The sequence below is a fragment of the Centruroides vittatus genome, unplaced genomic scaffold (assembly GCF_030686945.1).
Source record: "Centruroides vittatus isolate TY-2023 unplaced genomic scaffold, ASM3068694v2 contig_370, whole genome shotgun sequence".
Taxonomy (NCBI): domain Eukaryota; kingdom Metazoa; phylum Arthropoda; class Arachnida; order Scorpiones; family Buthidae; genus Centruroides; species Centruroides vittatus.
Genome location: NW_027122193.1, coordinates 2086148 through 2104235, shown reverse-complemented (window position 1 = coordinate 2104235; position 18088 = coordinate 2086148). Strand labels below are relative to the sequence as shown.

Sequence of the window (18088 nt, the reverse complement as noted above, 5' to 3'; positions counted from 1 at the left end):
TAAATTATATGTAATATAAAAATAAGTATAATATAATTTTAATTTTATAGGATAGCAGATGAACCAACTCCAGAAATGAGGATGGTTGCTGCTGTTTTATGGTATCTAACTTCAGTTCATGCTGGAAAAAAAGTAAGTTTTTATCACTGTTAAAACATTTAATATCAGTTAAATCTAATTGTGTAAAAAAGTATATTATTGTTTGTCAAAGTGATTGATTTAACTGTTCTAAAAAAGATACTGAAAATCATTTTGTTAAAATGAACATATTTTAACAATAAGGTAAAGAATATTAATGATAATGATAATCTCTAAATATATGGTGTCACATTAAAAAGTAAAGATTATAGTTTTACTTAAATTTATATTTTCATAGCATTTTCATGTATTTGAATGAAATGTGATTGATGAAATTTATCACACAGTATATAATGTCTTAACTAGAACAAATAGTTGATTAAAGTTGGCTGACAGTATTTACATTTTAAAATGGATTTATATTTTATGATGGAAGAAACAAAATGTCTCCAAAAGTAGATGGAAAAAATAACAAATAAATTCAATGTATTTAACAATAATTTGTGATTTGCTTTAGTTTAATTTTATTGATTAGTAAACAATTTGATAAAATTATCCTACATTTATGGTTATTGTTGCAGTACAGTCATGTAGACAACACTCTAAAGGATAATTACAAAGTTTCTTAAATGAGATGAAGAATAAAAATAAAATTTTTTATTAAGTACAACACAAAAAGTGCAATGATTTCATGAGTTCCTTCCACTTGAACAGTTTTTAAAAATCATCCAATGACAGAAGGCCATACTAAAGGTCTGATTGACAAAAATCTGCTCATCAGCAACATGTATATACAGGTATCCCTCGTATAACACGGTAGTTACGTTCTGAAAAAGTGCTATGTTATGCAAATCCATGTTATACGAAACAAAGAACTGATGCAAAACATGGGGTTAGGTTCCAAAAGTTAACAAAAGTATACTATTCTTTTTCGTTACTAAGAGAAATATGTTTATATTTGTGAGCACTAAGTTGGCCTCTTTATTCCTAGACTTATTACACTGTCTCCGGACACAAGATCAGCCTTAGAAAATCAGTTTATTTTCCCAAAATATGTTTATTAAAAGCAATAAATAATTTATTTCCAACTAGCTGACCCGGCCATGCGTTGTTGTGGCTCAAAATGTATCTATTATAAATGTATAACACTTCCCCCGTGGGGGAAATTTCAAAAAATTTTTTCTTAGTGTACTTCTCTTGACGTACCCTATTAAAACGCAATCAAAAACGCATCTAAAATAGTATAATAAAAGTCGAGTTCTTTACAGTAAGCCTTAATCCTGTCCCTCTCCCCGCTGGGGAATATCGAAAAATCCCTTTTTAGTGTATATTCTGTTGACGTAACCTATTAAAACGCAATTAAAAACGCAAAAAACCGCATCTAAAATAGTATAATAGAAGCCAAGTTCTTCACGGTAAGCCATAATCCTGTCCATCTCACACCCCCCCTCCCAGTGGGGGGAATTTCGACATGTATATTATATAAAAACACATGCGTATTCGAATGCAACGTTGTGTCAAAATTTCAAAGGAATCTGTAGGAACAAACGAACGTTATATTTTATTTATACAGATAGATAGAAAATGATCTGCTTTAGTCCATTCTCACAGAAAAGCATAATGCCTCACAGAAAAGCAAACTTAAGTCGTCGGAAGTTAGCGCCATCTGTTGGACATAAAAGCCTTAATCCATATATAAATATGTTTTTGAAAGGGGGGAAATGGTGGTCTTCACGTGTGCCAGAAACCTTCGCGGGAGTGTATTAAACAACTTCCCAAAGTTTCATGGCAATCGGATAAACGGTGTGGTAGTGCATGAAGGACACACACACACACACAGACAGACAGACAGACATACATTCATTTTTATATATATAGATTAATTAACTAACTATCAGTTTACATTAAACCTGATGACAGGTACAAAATAAATTGAAAATTTCAATATTCTAAAATCCATGGGCAAATTTGAGATAACGTGCATGCTTGCTTACTCGAAGAAGAAAAATCAAATAAAGACATTTTGCACTTAAAAATAGTGAAATTTTATATGGAGGATTTCTAAAATTCTCAAACCATGTTAGAATGAAACTGGAAACTGTTATACAGGGGATTTTCCCCATTTTCAAACCGTGTTTTATGTGGATTTCCTCAATTTATGAACAGTGTTAGAGTAAAATCATGTTGTAGAAGTGCCGTGTTGTACAAGAGATACCTGTATTTTCTCTGTAAATTATGTTTTTAAAAAAAATGTTCTTTATGGAAAGTACTTATGGTAAAATTTTTAAAAATTTATATTAACAATTTTTTTATGTCCTAAGTTAATATTATAATAATAAGTTTAAATTCTTGTAAGCACAGTTTAATAATCACAGAATTATTACCAAATAATAATAATCATTTTAATATTTTGTTTAAAAAATATGTGATGTTTCATTTAATATCTTTTGTCAAGTCTGATATAAATTTTCACAAGCTGGTGTTTTTAAATAGAAATATAAAAGCTTATGACTTAATAATGAATACATTTCGTGTTTATCCATATAATTCAGACTTTGTTATTTGATCACTTTTCTTGCTGTTCTAAATAATTAAAATCTATATAATTTTTGTAAAATAATTTTATTTTTATTGAAAATATTTATTAAATGTAACACATTTACATCTTATTGTTATGAATTTTAATTAATATAGGGATCTGTTGCAAAAAAACCTTATAATCCTGTTTTGGGTGAAACTTTTAAATGCTCTTGGAAGATTCCAAATGATGATAAGAAAGATTCTAGTTCATCATACATACCAGTTACTTTTGTAGCAGAACAAGTTTCACATCATCCATTAAGTAAGTAATAAAAAATTTGATGAAATTTTTATATATTAAAACATTATACATAGCAATTGAGATGCCATTTGAAGATGTAAAAAATATTTTATAATGTTTTGTAAAGAAAATGTAAAATATTCTTCTCTCATTTTTATCAAGTTATCATTTCCTAAGATACAAACTACAATAAAATAGTTTTTTAGTATTTAAAAATATTTAACCCCTAATGGCATTAAGTATTTATATACAAAATTTCATCCAAATTTTTCAAATAAAGTACAATTGAAAAGTCATGCAACTTGATCTTCAAATGTCTACATTATTGTACACAATGTAGCCACTAGATATTTTTTTCAACAGGCAGCATTTCTTGTGGTTTGTGATTCAAGTTTCATGTTGACTTCAACAAGCACAGTCTGATTTAGTTGTAGTAGATAATTATTGGTTTTGCAAGTGATGTGTTTTTTTCCTAGGTCCAGCTTATATTCATTGTTGAGCAGTATACATACTGCTCAACAAGTTTGTTGGCTGCAACAGGCCCCTCTAGATGCAGCTGCAAAACTAATTTATGGTCTCCAAGATCACTGGATTTTTTTCCTATGAGGTTATTTTAAAGGAATGGTATATTGCTGTAATTCTCATACAGTGGAACTTAAAGTTAGTATTGCTACAGCAATTTAGAATGTGCCAGTGTCAGCTCTAGGTAAAGTGGCTGATAACTTTATGAAAAGAGTATGAGCATATATCCAAAAAGGTGGCATTTTGAACACATGCTGCAACTCACATCTTTTTTATTGAACATTATTCTAACAGCATTTTCTTTACACAGAATAACAGTGTTAAATCACAATGTGATTTCTATACTATTATCTACTACTAAACATGTCGGGGACTTTCATTAGCACTGTACTTTTCGAGATATCCTACAATTTGTGTTTGTTGCCTTAATTTTGGACACTGGTGTAGAACAGACCTATGTATTTGATCTTATTAAGATCACATACTTCTCCCCCTTGCCTCATAACAAAAAGAAGAATAAAAAAAGCAAAAATTTATCTCTATCATATTTTGTTTGATCTGCAATAAGTGTAATAGTTCCAATGAGTAAATAGATTAATTAAAGTAATACATAAAAATGCTGTATACTAATTTTATATGTTTTAATAGAAAAGAAAATTGTTAGGTGTCATTTATAGGAAGATTTATATAAAAATAAATTATTATTACTATTTAAAAAATTTAACAAACGATTTTCAACTATGTTACTTAAATATATAGTAATATATTAGTTATGCAAATTAGATATATTTGATGATGTAAATTGAGTAGATTAATATTAATAATCTTTATTTACAATTTACACAAGTTTTTACATATTATTTTCTCTACTCTGGTAATATTTAATATAAATACTTACTTTTGTGATGTTTTCCATTTTTATATTACAGTGTCTTCCTTTTATATTGAATGCCAGAAAAAGAAAATGTTTGCAGAAGCTTGTATTACTATTAAATCCAAATTTCTTGGAATATCCATAGGAATAAATTTATTAGGAGAAGGTTTGTATATTTTATATATACAGATATCCCCTGTATAACATTCTACTTAGGTTTGAAAAGAATTGTTATGTTTATCTGTTATATGAAACAAAGGACTAGTACAAAACATATGATTAGGTTTCAAAAGTTAGCAAAAGTATACTATTCTTTTTCATATGATTAAAAGAAACATGTTTATTAAAGCAATCAATAATTAACTAACAAAACAAAATCAAAAGACATTAATTTTTTTCTTCACTGCTAAACACCATTAAATTAGAACATTTTTCTTTTCGGCGAAGTATCATCAACTGAGCTTTCCTGTAGACCTTAATCTGAAGTATGAGCAACATCATCATAATTTTTCCCTACTTTTTTTTTCCATAAAATCTGATATTTTTATTTATTGGTGTTTGCCTAAAAGATCTTTAAAAATTTAATCTTTTTATGCAGTATTTTTTAATTTAATATATAAAAACAACATAGTGACAGTCTTTTAGGTTCATTTGGAGTGCTATCACTGATGACAGTGACACTTGATTTATAGGAAGCTAGGACAAGGAAGAAGAAAAATTATATAGTTAGCTCTCATTAAAGAAAACTGGGTGAAAAACTTGAAACAACATTGAAAATTTCAATATTCTAAAATTCATGGGTAAATATGAAACAAAACTCATGCTTGCTTGAATAAAATAAATATCAAATGACTGTTTGCACTTAAAAATTATGACATTGTGTAAGACGTCTACAATTTTTGAACTGTTGTACAGGGATTTCCCCAATTCACAAACCTTGTTGTAGAAGTGTCATGTTATAGGAGAGATACCTGTGATTTATAAGATTCTAAATGCTTTTTCCTGTCATTTAAAAAAGGCTTTAATGAATTATGGTCATTTTCATTTTATTTTCATCAAGAGAGAACTTTTTAGAACATAGCATATTTCCATTAAAATAAGTGCATGTCTTTACATATGTAAACTGTTTTCACATTTTTGAAACACATGTTCTGTTTTGCTTATAAGAGCATACCTTGCATACCGATTTTAATATTCATATAAATATGTCGTAAAAAACTCATTTAACAAATACACTTTATCTTTGGTTAGATAGCTATAGTCATAAGTTAATGTAGACAAATAAATCAATTGAAGGTAAATTTGCCATGATTATTTTTGAAATGTAGACAGTTAAGATGCATGACATAATTGCTATCCTAATAAGTTGTAAACTCATTACTTTTATATCAAAATTCACTTTATGGTAATGAATTTTGACAACTAAAATAAAAAAAAATTTAAAAAGGATAGCTCTAGCTTGGCTGTGCAATGTTTCACTTTGTTTATACACAGGAGATAACAAAATGATGTCATAACCATCTTGTTTTATTTGCTTCTTTTTTTAAATTATAGTGTATAAATTTGTTTTTATGTGAAAATAATATATTGGACTCTCTAAATTAAACTTTTTTAACTTTCATATACTCATGCATTCTGTGTTTCCATAGATTGAAATAGTTTTGAGATCACATTTTTGCTAACTTGAAATTTAAGATCTGAAGACTATTTCATGTCTAATTTTCTGTGATTTGTTTGCATTTTCAAAGAGATGGACACATCACAAAGTTGAAAATTTGGTATTGGATAGAATTACAACTCTGGATGTGCAATATTGAGTTCAAAATTTTAATGATTTTATTCTTAAATGCAAATTAATCAAATCCTAGCACTTTAAAATCATTCGTTGTTTATCTTTCCATCCAGTTGATGTACATTTTTTTAATCTTTAGATTTTGAAAATTTTAAATGTAATGAATTTCAGAAAGCAAGTTAAGTCACTGATATAGGTATTACAGAGTTATTAGCCAAACTCATAAGTTTGGAATTAAACATTCATACTGTGTTGGCATTTCCAACAAATTATAGGTGGTCTACAGGAATAACAATTTAATCCTGATTTAATCAAATTATAACTGGTGTTGCATAAATTTAAAATGGTGGGTGGAAACAGGATACATTTTACTACATTGACATTAAATGCTGTTTCCTTTGTTATTAAGGAGAATATATGCTCACGTATTGCTGAACACTAGAAACTTTTGTATCCAGGTACCAATATTATGTTACTTGAGTACCTGAGATAATTTGGGTAATACACATTTCAGCTCGTTTGTGAACCCAAGTTTCTCAACTTTTTGTTCACTACCTCATCAGAAAACCTATTATATGAAATTGCCTGTATTTTGAAGTGGGTCTTTCAATAAAAGTGCAACTTAATTTATATTCTGCTTGTGCTTGGGAAGTCTTTGGAATAACTTATTTTAAAATGATTATTACACAGTACTATATTAGAATATTTACATATGTAAATGGATTGATTTTTTTGAAATTTTTTTAATATATTATAATAATTGCATAAAATGCCCATTAATTTAGTTGACATGATACAGGAATTATTTCTGTTGAAATAATCAAAAATAATGTATCTTTTTCCATCTGCAGGTATACCTTGTGTTACATCATTCTCGATTATACGTCGTTTGTCAAAAAAGTATATGGTAAAATAAAAATCAAGTTTAAGTCATTTTATTCGACTTTACATCCGTCCGCCACAAATATTGAAGTCGTAATATCACTAGAAAAGCATTAAAAGCACATAAAATCATATTAAAATATGTACATTTACAGTAAATGTTAATATAATCATCATAAATCCTAGAGAACGAAACACGAAAACATCTGTGTTTCTGTGTTGTCTTATTTAGCGGTCTTTAAGTGTTCATTATTGGCGTTTTCCACCGTACGTCGTAACTACACAAGAAAATTCGACTTACGTCGCCACTCCTGGAACCAATTACCGACGTAAGGCGAGGTATACCTGTAATTGATGTACAATTGTGGCACATGACAATAATCTTTTAAGCATTTTTGGTCGTTCTAAATTCTTAAAGTGCAAGATGTCTTTCTGCCATTTGTATTATTTAAAATTTTTGCTGCCAGTGAGCATTAATTTGGCTGGAATTGAGAATATATTTCACTGTACAGTTTGACTTGTATGTTGATATTTTCATCATGGATAATAAACAGTTAATTGGTATATTGACCATTTTTATTCCAAAGTAAATAGAAATGGTAAATAACAGAAAATTTTATTGATGGCAGCAAATGTATCTATTATAAAAACTATGGAGGAAAGCAAAAAAAAAAAAAGGCAAACCTTGCAAAAGAATTTGACATTTATTGAATATCCTCTATCTGAATAACAAGGAGAGGATTTCAGAAAGCTTCAATGAACAAGAGAATCAGACAGAATAAAAAAGAAAGCCTGTAAATGCAATTATCTAGTTAATGAAAAGTGCATGCTGGAGTGGTTTGTACGGTATCAACAATATTCCTGTCGATGAAAATTTCTTAGAGAGAGCTGAACAATTTAGACAACTGGAACATAATGGATTCAAGCATGCAGCAGATGGTTAGATTAATTTAAGAGGAGCATGGAATAGTTTTCAATAAAATCTGTGTGAAAAATGCAGAAGTGTGAGAAGAGATGAAAGAATTGTGGGAAGAGAGTGCATGAAATGATTAGCACTAATTTTCTGGTAAAATTTTCGTAGTCCAGATGATGGTTCTAAATACAGGTGAAATGGGCTTATTTTTTAAATGTCTGCTAGACAAAACAATAGTGTTTAAAGGTGATTCATGTCATGGAAGTAAAAAAAAAAAAAAACAGAGAATGTGCAACTCTTCTTTTGGGAGAAAACATGACAGGTAGTGAAAAACTGCCATTGTTATTAATTGGAAAAATCTTTAAAGCTTCAATGTGAAATGTAATGCCAAAACATTAGTTATAAAAAAGTTATGCAGCAAATAAAGCATAGATGATGTCAGAAGTATGGTTTCTAACTGGCTGAAAAAATTGGACACTCGCTTGATTGCCAAAAACTGAATTCTTTTTTCGACAGTTGCAATGCACATTTGACAATTACTGCTTTGGTGATGAAAATTGAACTGTTATAGCTTTCAGATACAACTTCTATATTGAATGATTTCCTAATCTAAAGATTTCAAAACTTTAAATTATGACACAAAAAGCTTATAGTATAAAAGGTGTTATTCACGTTATTGAAAATGAATCATATGAGTTTGTGTGAACCTGCTAGATTCAATTCAAATGATTAATAAAGCTAGGATTGAAGTTCCACAAAGCATCATTGCAAATTGCTTCGCAAAACCAGATTTTGGCCATCAGTTTGATGCTGATGATTAATTGGAGTTTTCATCAGAATCTGGTGACTAGATTGAAGAACATTGAACAAATTTCATTATAGTAACAAGCAGTGAAGAAACATAATGTGAAAATTTATATTGACTGTCTGCGGACACTTATCTGAAGACATCATCACTACTTAATTAAATAAACAAGTGCTAGAAACAAGCAATGAAGCTGAAGAGAAATAAATGCTGCCCTGGACAAATCCCTTAAGTAGGAGAACAGGGTAAGTCAGCAAACATATAGTTTTCTAGAAAGCCCATCATTCATAAAACAAAATGCTTTTTGAGGCAACTGCATTGAAAGTATTCTTGAGAAAGAGGCAATGAATTGTTGATGAAAACTTGCATAACACGCTCACTAATAGTGCCAATGTTTGTTATTTTATACCTAAGAAAAATATTAAAATTTAATGTATTCAAGCCTAACTATATCGTTTGCATTGTGATACTTGCAATCTCATTAAAATAATAATAATTTCATTAACTTGAATTAGAAGGGACAAAAAAAAATTTGAGCTATCAAGAGTCTATTGTATTTGTATAGAATTTAAATTTTTCTGTAACAATTTTCTATTTTATTAGTCTTCTGAATGAAAAGTATTTAGTAATACTTTAAAGTGTAACTCAATGAATAAAACAAAATTTCAGCTTGGCCTATGCTGAAATTATAAAAGTTGTTAATGAAATGAAGTTATAATATATAGTAATATATTAATGAAGTAAATACTACTAATAATTATGCTATATAAAGTTAGTAACGAAATATAAAAGTTCATATCTATTTCCTTTTTTTTTTTTAAGTGTTTTGTTTGTTTAATTAATTATTGCATTTAGGTAATATTCATCTTCTGGAGCATGGTGAAACTTATAATTTTACATTCCCAAGTGCCTTCGCTCGTTCTATTCCTACAGTGCCTTGGATGGAATTGGGAGGTCGTATAAGTCTCTCCTGTAGCAAGTCAAAATGCAGTGCTTTCATTACGTTTCATACAAATGTAAATATAAAAGTTATAATATTGATTCTACTATAAGAAAATTTTTTAATGCTAAGTATTAAATGTAGTTTATGATGATAATTATTTTATGATAACATGTTTTTTTCATATTTATAATTGTGTAAGATATAAAGGTAAACACACATTTTTAAAGAGTTTGAATATATAAAATTAGAATATCGGATAGCTATTTTAATACATATATTTACAAATAATTACTTTGTTTTATTGCACGTAAGGTATGACTTGTCCAAAAAAGAAAGGCTGCGGGAAATCATTCTGCGTCTTTACGGGAAATTGCAATTTCACGTACGAATAATGATTTTCCCAAATGGCCCGTAGTAGGCTACAGGTATCTTCTACTTAGCCTAAATCTTGAAAAATATGTGATTGTTTAATTAAATACATTTTTATTATCATTATTTTTTTGCTATAGTTATGCAACTTTTGCATTTATTCATGTAGAATATTTTAATTGTAAATGACTTATTTTAAACTCCTTTTCTCCCTTATGAATCAAAATGTTTATTCTAATTAACCAGAATACAGTTAAAAAACAAAAAAAAAGAATTGGGGCAAGTGCCAAAGGCACGAGATGGCCTAAATTAAATATACTAAATACTATTTAAATATTCTATGTTGAAATGGGAGTGCATCTTATAAGTAATGAAATACAGTAGTTTAAAGAAATTTTTTTAATGATTTTATCTACAGTGGATTGTTTTGTACACATTTCTATCAGTATTTGACTATTTATTATTTATTGTGTGTTTATAATTTTAATTGTATTAATAATGGAAATTTTTATATGATTATTTAGCCATTTTATGGAGATCAACTTCACAGGATTTCTGCAGAAGTTAAAAACGGTTTTGGAGACTTAGTCTGTAAAATTAATGGGCAGTGGAATGGTGTTATACAAATAGTTTACGCTGAAGTGAGTTGAAATCTTTTAATTTAATGTATAATTTCTGTATATTAGAGAGTGAGTTATAAGATTTTAATCAAAAACATTCATTAGTGCATATGGAAAGTTTATTTTTTAATCCCCATCATTTAATTAAATTGCATAAAAGGACATTGCGAGTGACAAATTGCATATTACATTTTTAAATTTTGAGTATGTTTATTGCTATTAAAAAAATACAAATTTGATATTTCTAAGTAATGCATAAGTTATGGATAAAAACATGTCTTAATTAAGCCATTCTGTAACTTCTGTCAAAATTTAAATATTACTTCAATACCATATCTGATAAACTTACATTCTCTTGAATTAATATTCCTCAAAAATGGAATTTTCCATTATTTATTATTAATTATGATATTTGACATAATTTCCCTTTGAACTAAATCAGTAAAATTTTAATTGTTTACTCTTCACTTAAATTTGAGAGCTTTATTAACATTTCACTAATACTTTCATTTTGTTTCAAGAATAGTTACTAGGGTTGTAAAGAAAGTAATCACTGTCTCTTGATGAATATTTATTAGATAATGATGTCATTCTGTTTCTAACAAGTGTAGTGGGAGGAGATTTGTGTTCAGTGTACTGTACATAGGTGGATCACTTCATCTCATAAAGATGGATGAGTGCAATGTATTGAATTAGGTTGGTCCAATTTGATATCATTAACTTAATATTTTCAAAGTTGGAACAACATGCATGGATAAATATTGAGGTGTCATGTGGAAGAAATGTTAAAGAATATTATAAAGGACTGTGAGAAGCATGCTGCACTGATAATTACTGTATTGAACAGTGGCATAACAGGTGATTGTGTGGATTATACAGCACATTCTAGTCATTCTGGCATTGAATCTCTCCACATCCAGACAATTGAATTTCTGATGAAGATGGACTGATGATGGACAGTGAGACAGTTAGCCACTGAGGCAGGCCAAACAACAGTGTTGCATGTGCCAAAAGACATGTTGCGTATCACAAAATTGCAGCATGAGACACCCATTGAGGTGCCGAAATGGCACTTTTATGCATTGCAAATGAACATTTGGAATGTTATAGCTGAGAAAGTTGTGCATTCCTTAAGAAGATAATTGCGTTAGATGAAACATGGATGAGTCATACAAACTAGAACCAAAACAATCCAATGCATGATGGCACCCAACTTCTGTTTGAAAAGAAAGTTGTGCCAAGAACCTGGGAACATGAAAGTGATGCTGGTAGTAGCATATGATTCCAAAGTTTGATATTATATCATACAGTATCTCAGAACAGAACTGTTCATGCCATGTACTACCAACATTTCCTGGAACATCATTTTTGCCCTTTTGCGCAGAGGAAATAGCAACATTTCAGAACATGTCCACCCATTGCCTTCCTCAAACATCTGGTATATTCCCAGACACGAGTCCTTGCAACTTATATCTGTTCAAACAATCACTTAGAGGAAAGCTTTTTTACACCCGAAACAAGATCATCCAAGCAGTAGGGCATTCATTGGTGGACACCAATAAACAGCTTTGCTACTAATTATTATATATTTTGTCAACGTGGACATTAATTATTAATAGGACAATTATACTGGTTTTAAGATTTTATGCAAGAATTGGGGAAAAAGTTCTTAAAGCTTTGCTACTAGTATCTTCCAGATATCTGGCAGAAGGTTGTCAACATGGCAAGAGATTATATTAAAGGAATGTAAAGGCATGTTGGTCCTACAATATAAAGGGTTCAAAGGAAAGTCTATACACTCCCTGTAACTTTTAAATCATCTGCTATAGATCCATGGAAGTAATTGGCACCATGCACAATCGCTGAATACAATTTTAGCATCCCTAGTGATAAAATATGGAACTAAAGAAAACTAATTCAGAAACAAGTCCAATTACAAAAGGAAGCAGTATTGTTTAATTAGTACGGATGAATATTTTGTTGATTCAGTATTCAGTATGGTGGTTGTACAGAATGGCCACTGTGGTTGCCCATTTTCCTTTGGGGCTACCCAAAAGTTCAAGTTTATGCTACAGAACTTTCCACCATAGCAGATTTTTTGGAACACATCTTTGACACCTGTAATTCTGTAACCCTTGCATTGCTGCATGCTGTTCAAGATGAAATTCTATCTTGAATCCAGAAGTGTCATTTCTGATGATGCACAGTTGCATCTGTGCTGCACAAACTTTGCATTATGTCTGTTGTTTTGTGCATAAATGTTTATACTTTCTTAATCTTTTCTGCTGTTTTATTTTGTAATTTGATATTTTTCCTTTTCTCTGTTAATTTTTGAGTTAGTTTTCTTTGGTTCTGTATTTCACTACTAGGGATGCTAAAATTGCATTCAATGAATTGTATGTGGTCACTTCATATAGGTGCCAATTACTTCCATGGTGCTACATCAGGTGGATTATAAAAATTATGGATTTTCCTTTGAACCCCTATATATTTTGTCACTACTTTCTTTACACCTATTATTCTTTAATAAAGAAAAAAAAATCATGTTTATAAAAGGATTAGGATATGTTCCAGAACTATTGGCACACTAATTTTTCTACCTGGTTTTTCTTTGCAAAAAGTGTATTTGTTTGTTAATATTTTAAATGGAAAGACTTTTAGAATAACGAGAATATTAATTATATTTATAATTTTCTGTAGGGAACAACAGATGTAATTAATGTAAATAAATTAACAAAATATAAAAAACGCCTCCGTCCTCTTAACGAACAAGATAGTAGCGAGTCGAGACGAATATGGTACGAAGTTACTAAAGCATTAAAAAATAATGATATAGAAATGGCATCCTCCTACAAACAACAGGTACTTGTTATTTTCTTAATTTGTTTTTAATTAAAAATATTTATATTTGTAATTATTATGTGACATTTCTCTTGTAACATCACATTTGTAACATCTGTTCATAAATTTGAAATAAACATTTTAGAATTTAAGTAATTTAAATTCAGTTTTTCTATGTTGATGAAAGCATTAATTGGATATTCATTTATAGATTTGTATTTTCCTCAAAAGTATTTACAACTCATCTTTTGATTCTGCTACATTTTGGCATGTCTATTCGGGATTAATTTTATCATACGTTGATTTTAATAACACAGAAAGATAAATGAAATGTTTAGATAACTGAATATTTTCTAGTTAGTAGAACTATCTTCAGTATGATATTTCTACTAACTAAAATGAAAAGTGCACAATTTTTATTCTGCCCACTGCTGTTATGAAACCATATAGAATAATGTGTCGTATATCACAAAACCACAGGAAGAGTGTACAGAAAGAGCTGATATTTTCCTTTTTTTCCTCAGACGCAACTTTGCCGTAGGACGCCAGGGGTTTTCAACGGATCCTCTTACCAACGGGAATAAAACTCTCATTGAATACTATACTTCTTTTTGTGAATTATTATTCACATTACTGCTAGTAATTATCTATTGTTAGTTTCTGTGAGACATGCTTCCAACCACAGATGCAACGTCAAAATGTATCTTCAGGAAAGAATACTTGTCAGTACTGTAGTTATTGCTATTAGAGCTTTTTACCCTGGCATTTATAAATATGATCATTTTACCTTGCACTCAAACACTTCTTGTTTATAAGATAAATTGACAATTAGTTTCTCACCAGTTAAATGTTGAAATATGTTGGATCAAATGGAAATAAGTTAGATATACAAGTAGGACCATTTTTAGGAATCTTAACTCAATTTTGAAAAGAAACAATACTTATGATTCATTTCTTTAGCATGGCAGTATTATTGTTAATAATAAATTTTATCCTAAAATAATAATATCAATCTTTTCTAACTTATAAATTTAACATTTTAGATAGAAATGAAACAAAGGGAAATTGCCGATGCAGATCTCGACAAAAATACTTATCAAGGAAAGGTAAGAGTAAAGTATTTTTTATGAAAAAATTAATTTATAATGTTTGACTTTATACTATATTAAAAAATAATTGAGGTGTAAATATTTCTTTGTTTAGTGTAACATTAAAGAATATCTAAAACTAATTCTAAAATTTGAACCCAATTAACGAAACCAATTTTTAAATATGCATTTTTGCAGTAGAACATCATATAACTTTCAGCCTAATTATAATACATATTACATTCTATAAAAATTTGTGTTCTTGTGTAAACAAACTCTGTTAATAAAAGTTATCCTTAATGATGAAATACAGGTACTCCTCACTTTATGACCTATCTGCTTAACGACCAATCGAGTTTCTACCTGCAATTCGAGGAATCCCCTTTCTCAGCTTGAGTGTCGATCAGTGGTGAATGGTGACACGTGCACTAAGCGTACTATAATAGGCTTGCACATACTATAATTGTCTTATAGTACTATAATAGGCTAATAGTGTACTATAATAGTCTTTTTATGAATAAATTTGAAGTTTGTTGCATAATTTGTATAATTTTACAACGATCCTATATTCCCGACGCAAGCTCCTCGCTTATCAACCAATTCGCTTAACGACGTAGTTGTCGGAACGGAACTCGGTCGTAAAGTGAGGAGTACCTGTATTATTTCACTATAAATTTTAGAACTAGGCTTGGGAGACGATTCAATATTAATTATTATTTGTATTACTTTTTTTTAAATAAAAAAAATTATTAAGTTTCTGTACTAACAATTAATGAATTTTTCGTTTTCATCATTGTAGAATTAAAAAAATTATTCTCCAAATTGAAATACAGTATATTAATGATAGAATTTTATAGTACTTTTGCTCCGAAAAACTAGCTAATTAAGATAAGAAAATACTTTCAATCAAAATTTGAATATTTGAGTTAATATCAAATTTATAGTATTTGTTTTGTCCAAAATTTAGTTTAAAACAGGTCTGAGAAGTCACTTCATTACTCATACTTGTTTCATTATTTTTTACAGCTGTTTCATCAGAAAGGTGACACGTGGGTATATAAATACCCATTAAATTGAAATGAAGAAAAGTGCTTGCTAGTCAAGAGTATGTCAAATACAAAATTTCACTGCACAATAATTTGTTTAAATTAATTTTTAAAACTGTGATAACATTTTTTGACTTTTAATTTTTATATATAAAATTGCTAATTGTTATATAGATAGAATTATATTTATTAATCTAATCAGAAGCTTGATTTTTTTCTAATTTATTTTGAAAAATATATGTTGATTAGTTGGTAAATATGTTTTAGAATCTTTCATCCCTTTTTTAGAGTAAAAAACAAATTAAATTATTCTCAAATTTTAATTGTTTCATCATCACAATTTAATTTGTAAATTTGATTGTTAACTGTTAAGTTCTATATTGTATGTTTTTTCTTCTGCATAGTTTCTCATTAAATTTTTATAGTGTAAGCAATAAGATAAAACATTTGTGTTTATTTTAATATATTAAAAATGTTAAAATAATTTTTTGTATAAATGTAAAAAAAAAAAGAATTGAAACGTATCTGTAATTTTATATGAAAATAATAGTGATTTTTACATTACTATTATATGTTTGAATAACAATTTACTAAAAATATAGTCAAAAACATGTGCAGAAATACATCCTCTATTGTACAAAATTATTTTATAATGTTTACTTTGTTAAGGTTCAAAATTTAATTATTTATATAGAATTTAAACAGTATTATTCAATTCATATTCAAGACTCAAGAATACATTAGTATATTTATGTATAGAAAGAAGAAATTGAGGAGAAAATAATGCATTATAACGTCTACGAAGAAGTTAGGTTTCAGACACTTCAGATCACAAATTGTTTTGCAAAATAATTGACGTTGATGGTACGGTTCTTGTCAATCTTTATAATTGTTAGTTTAGTTAATTTGGAACTAGGAAACATATCACTTAAATTTATAAAAAGTTGCCTTCTGCTACTTGTAAGTAATACTTAATGAATTTTTGTTTTTAATGTCAACACATTACTGTATGCAGCTTTAGTATTTGAAAATCAATAATGGTCATTTTCATCTTGTGATATATATTGTCATAATGTAGAAAGTCTTCATCACATGCTGAATCTATAGTAAGTAGCTATTTAAGTATGATTATAAATCTAGCCAATTTATAATTTAGATAATACAGTTTATCATGTTATTTTCATAATAAGAAAGTCATATGAATGTAAATTTCAAAACATATAAGCTTCTTTAATGGCATTTTGTGGTAAAAAAAATTTATCATTTATTTATGGCATGCAGTCATTTTTGCTTAATATTTGCAATATGTTTGCGATTGTTCTAAAGCATTTTCTTTAATGACTCACTCGCTCAAAAAAATTCAAATTATGACGATTTTGTGCTTGAAACTATTTTTTCAAAGATTTTTAACCTATATCGGTGGTTCACAAACATTATCCGTGGTCCAGAAGCATGCACCGGGTGTTTCACGGACCGACGCAGCAATTTTTCCAATGCTCTATCCATCCTCTTTAGCCAGGAGAAAGGACTATTCACGTACTGCATCTCTAGGGTGTTAAGTCACCAGACACGTGTGCCGTGATATTTACAAAAAAAAACAAACGAACAGGTCATGGGTCAAATAATTGAGAATCGCTTATCTACGTGAAATATAATTTTTATACGGTACAGATTGTGCAGATGTGATTATGTGCACAACAAATTTATCACACACACACACACACCTTTTAACATATCCAGAAAATCAATAATTAAAATTTTAGTGAAAAATTACAATTATTGAATGTTAGAAAAGATAAAGTTTTATAGTTTTTAAAAGTGCTCAACCATAAAAAATATTAGCAATATAGTTCATGATTTGTTTGATAATTATGTCTATATTTACTAGATTTGGAAGAAAAGTTCCTGTTAGTCTTGAATTATTGATTAAATTTTATGTCAGGTCACTTCGAGAAGTTGTTTTTTTTTTAATGTTAAACTAAATATTTTAACATTGGGCAAGTTGCCTGTCTTTGGTTATAAATTCACTTGAATTTGCTCATCAATCATCATTGTAAAAAGGAAATTTGAGTAGATTTTAGGTTTTGTTTCAATTAAACTTTAAGGTGTTTTATAGGAAGAAAAAATGAAGCAATAAAAATATTTTAAACATAAATTAATAAATTTCAATAAATGTTACTGCATTTATGTGGTGAAATGCATGAGAATTTTTCAGTATATTGTCATAATTCTCAAATGTGTCGAGCGTAAGAAAATATTGTAGTATTTATGAAACCGTGCCGGTACTTATTCTGCAACTTGAACACTAACTATATAGCATATTTACTCAGACACATGGCAAATTTCATCGCTAATTTTTATTCAGTCGACTGAATAAAAATTAGCGATGAAATTTGCCATGTGTCCGAGTAAATACCCTATATAGTTAGTGTTCAAGTTGTAAGAAAATATTTTAAATTCACTTCACAGATTTTATAGAGCACAAATTTAAATG

At 28.7% G+C, this 18088-nt stretch overlaps 1 protein-coding gene across 1 annotated transcript in view; it reads left to right on the top strand.

Moving 5' to 3' along the window:
* LOC136975303 (oxysterol-binding protein-related protein 11-like) overlaps positions 1-15944 on the top strand; it is a 72530-nt gene extending 56586 nt beyond the window's left edge. Inside the window, exons 15-22 of the mRNA XM_067270349.1 lie at positions 51-132; positions 2773-2920; positions 4351-4461; positions 9543-9703; positions 10524-10640; positions 13320-13481; positions 14504-14566; positions 15575-15944. Coding sequence (XP_067126450.1) covers positions 51-132; positions 2773-2920; positions 4351-4461; positions 9543-9703; positions 10524-10640; positions 13320-13481; positions 14504-14566; positions 15575-15625 — 895 coding nt within the window. The 3' untranslated portion in view covers positions 15626-15944. The remainder of the gene's footprint in view (positions 1-50; positions 133-2772; positions 2921-4350; positions 4462-9542; positions 9704-10523; positions 10641-13319; positions 13482-14503; positions 14567-15574) is intronic.
* Positions 15945-18088: the final 2144 nt, after the last annotated feature.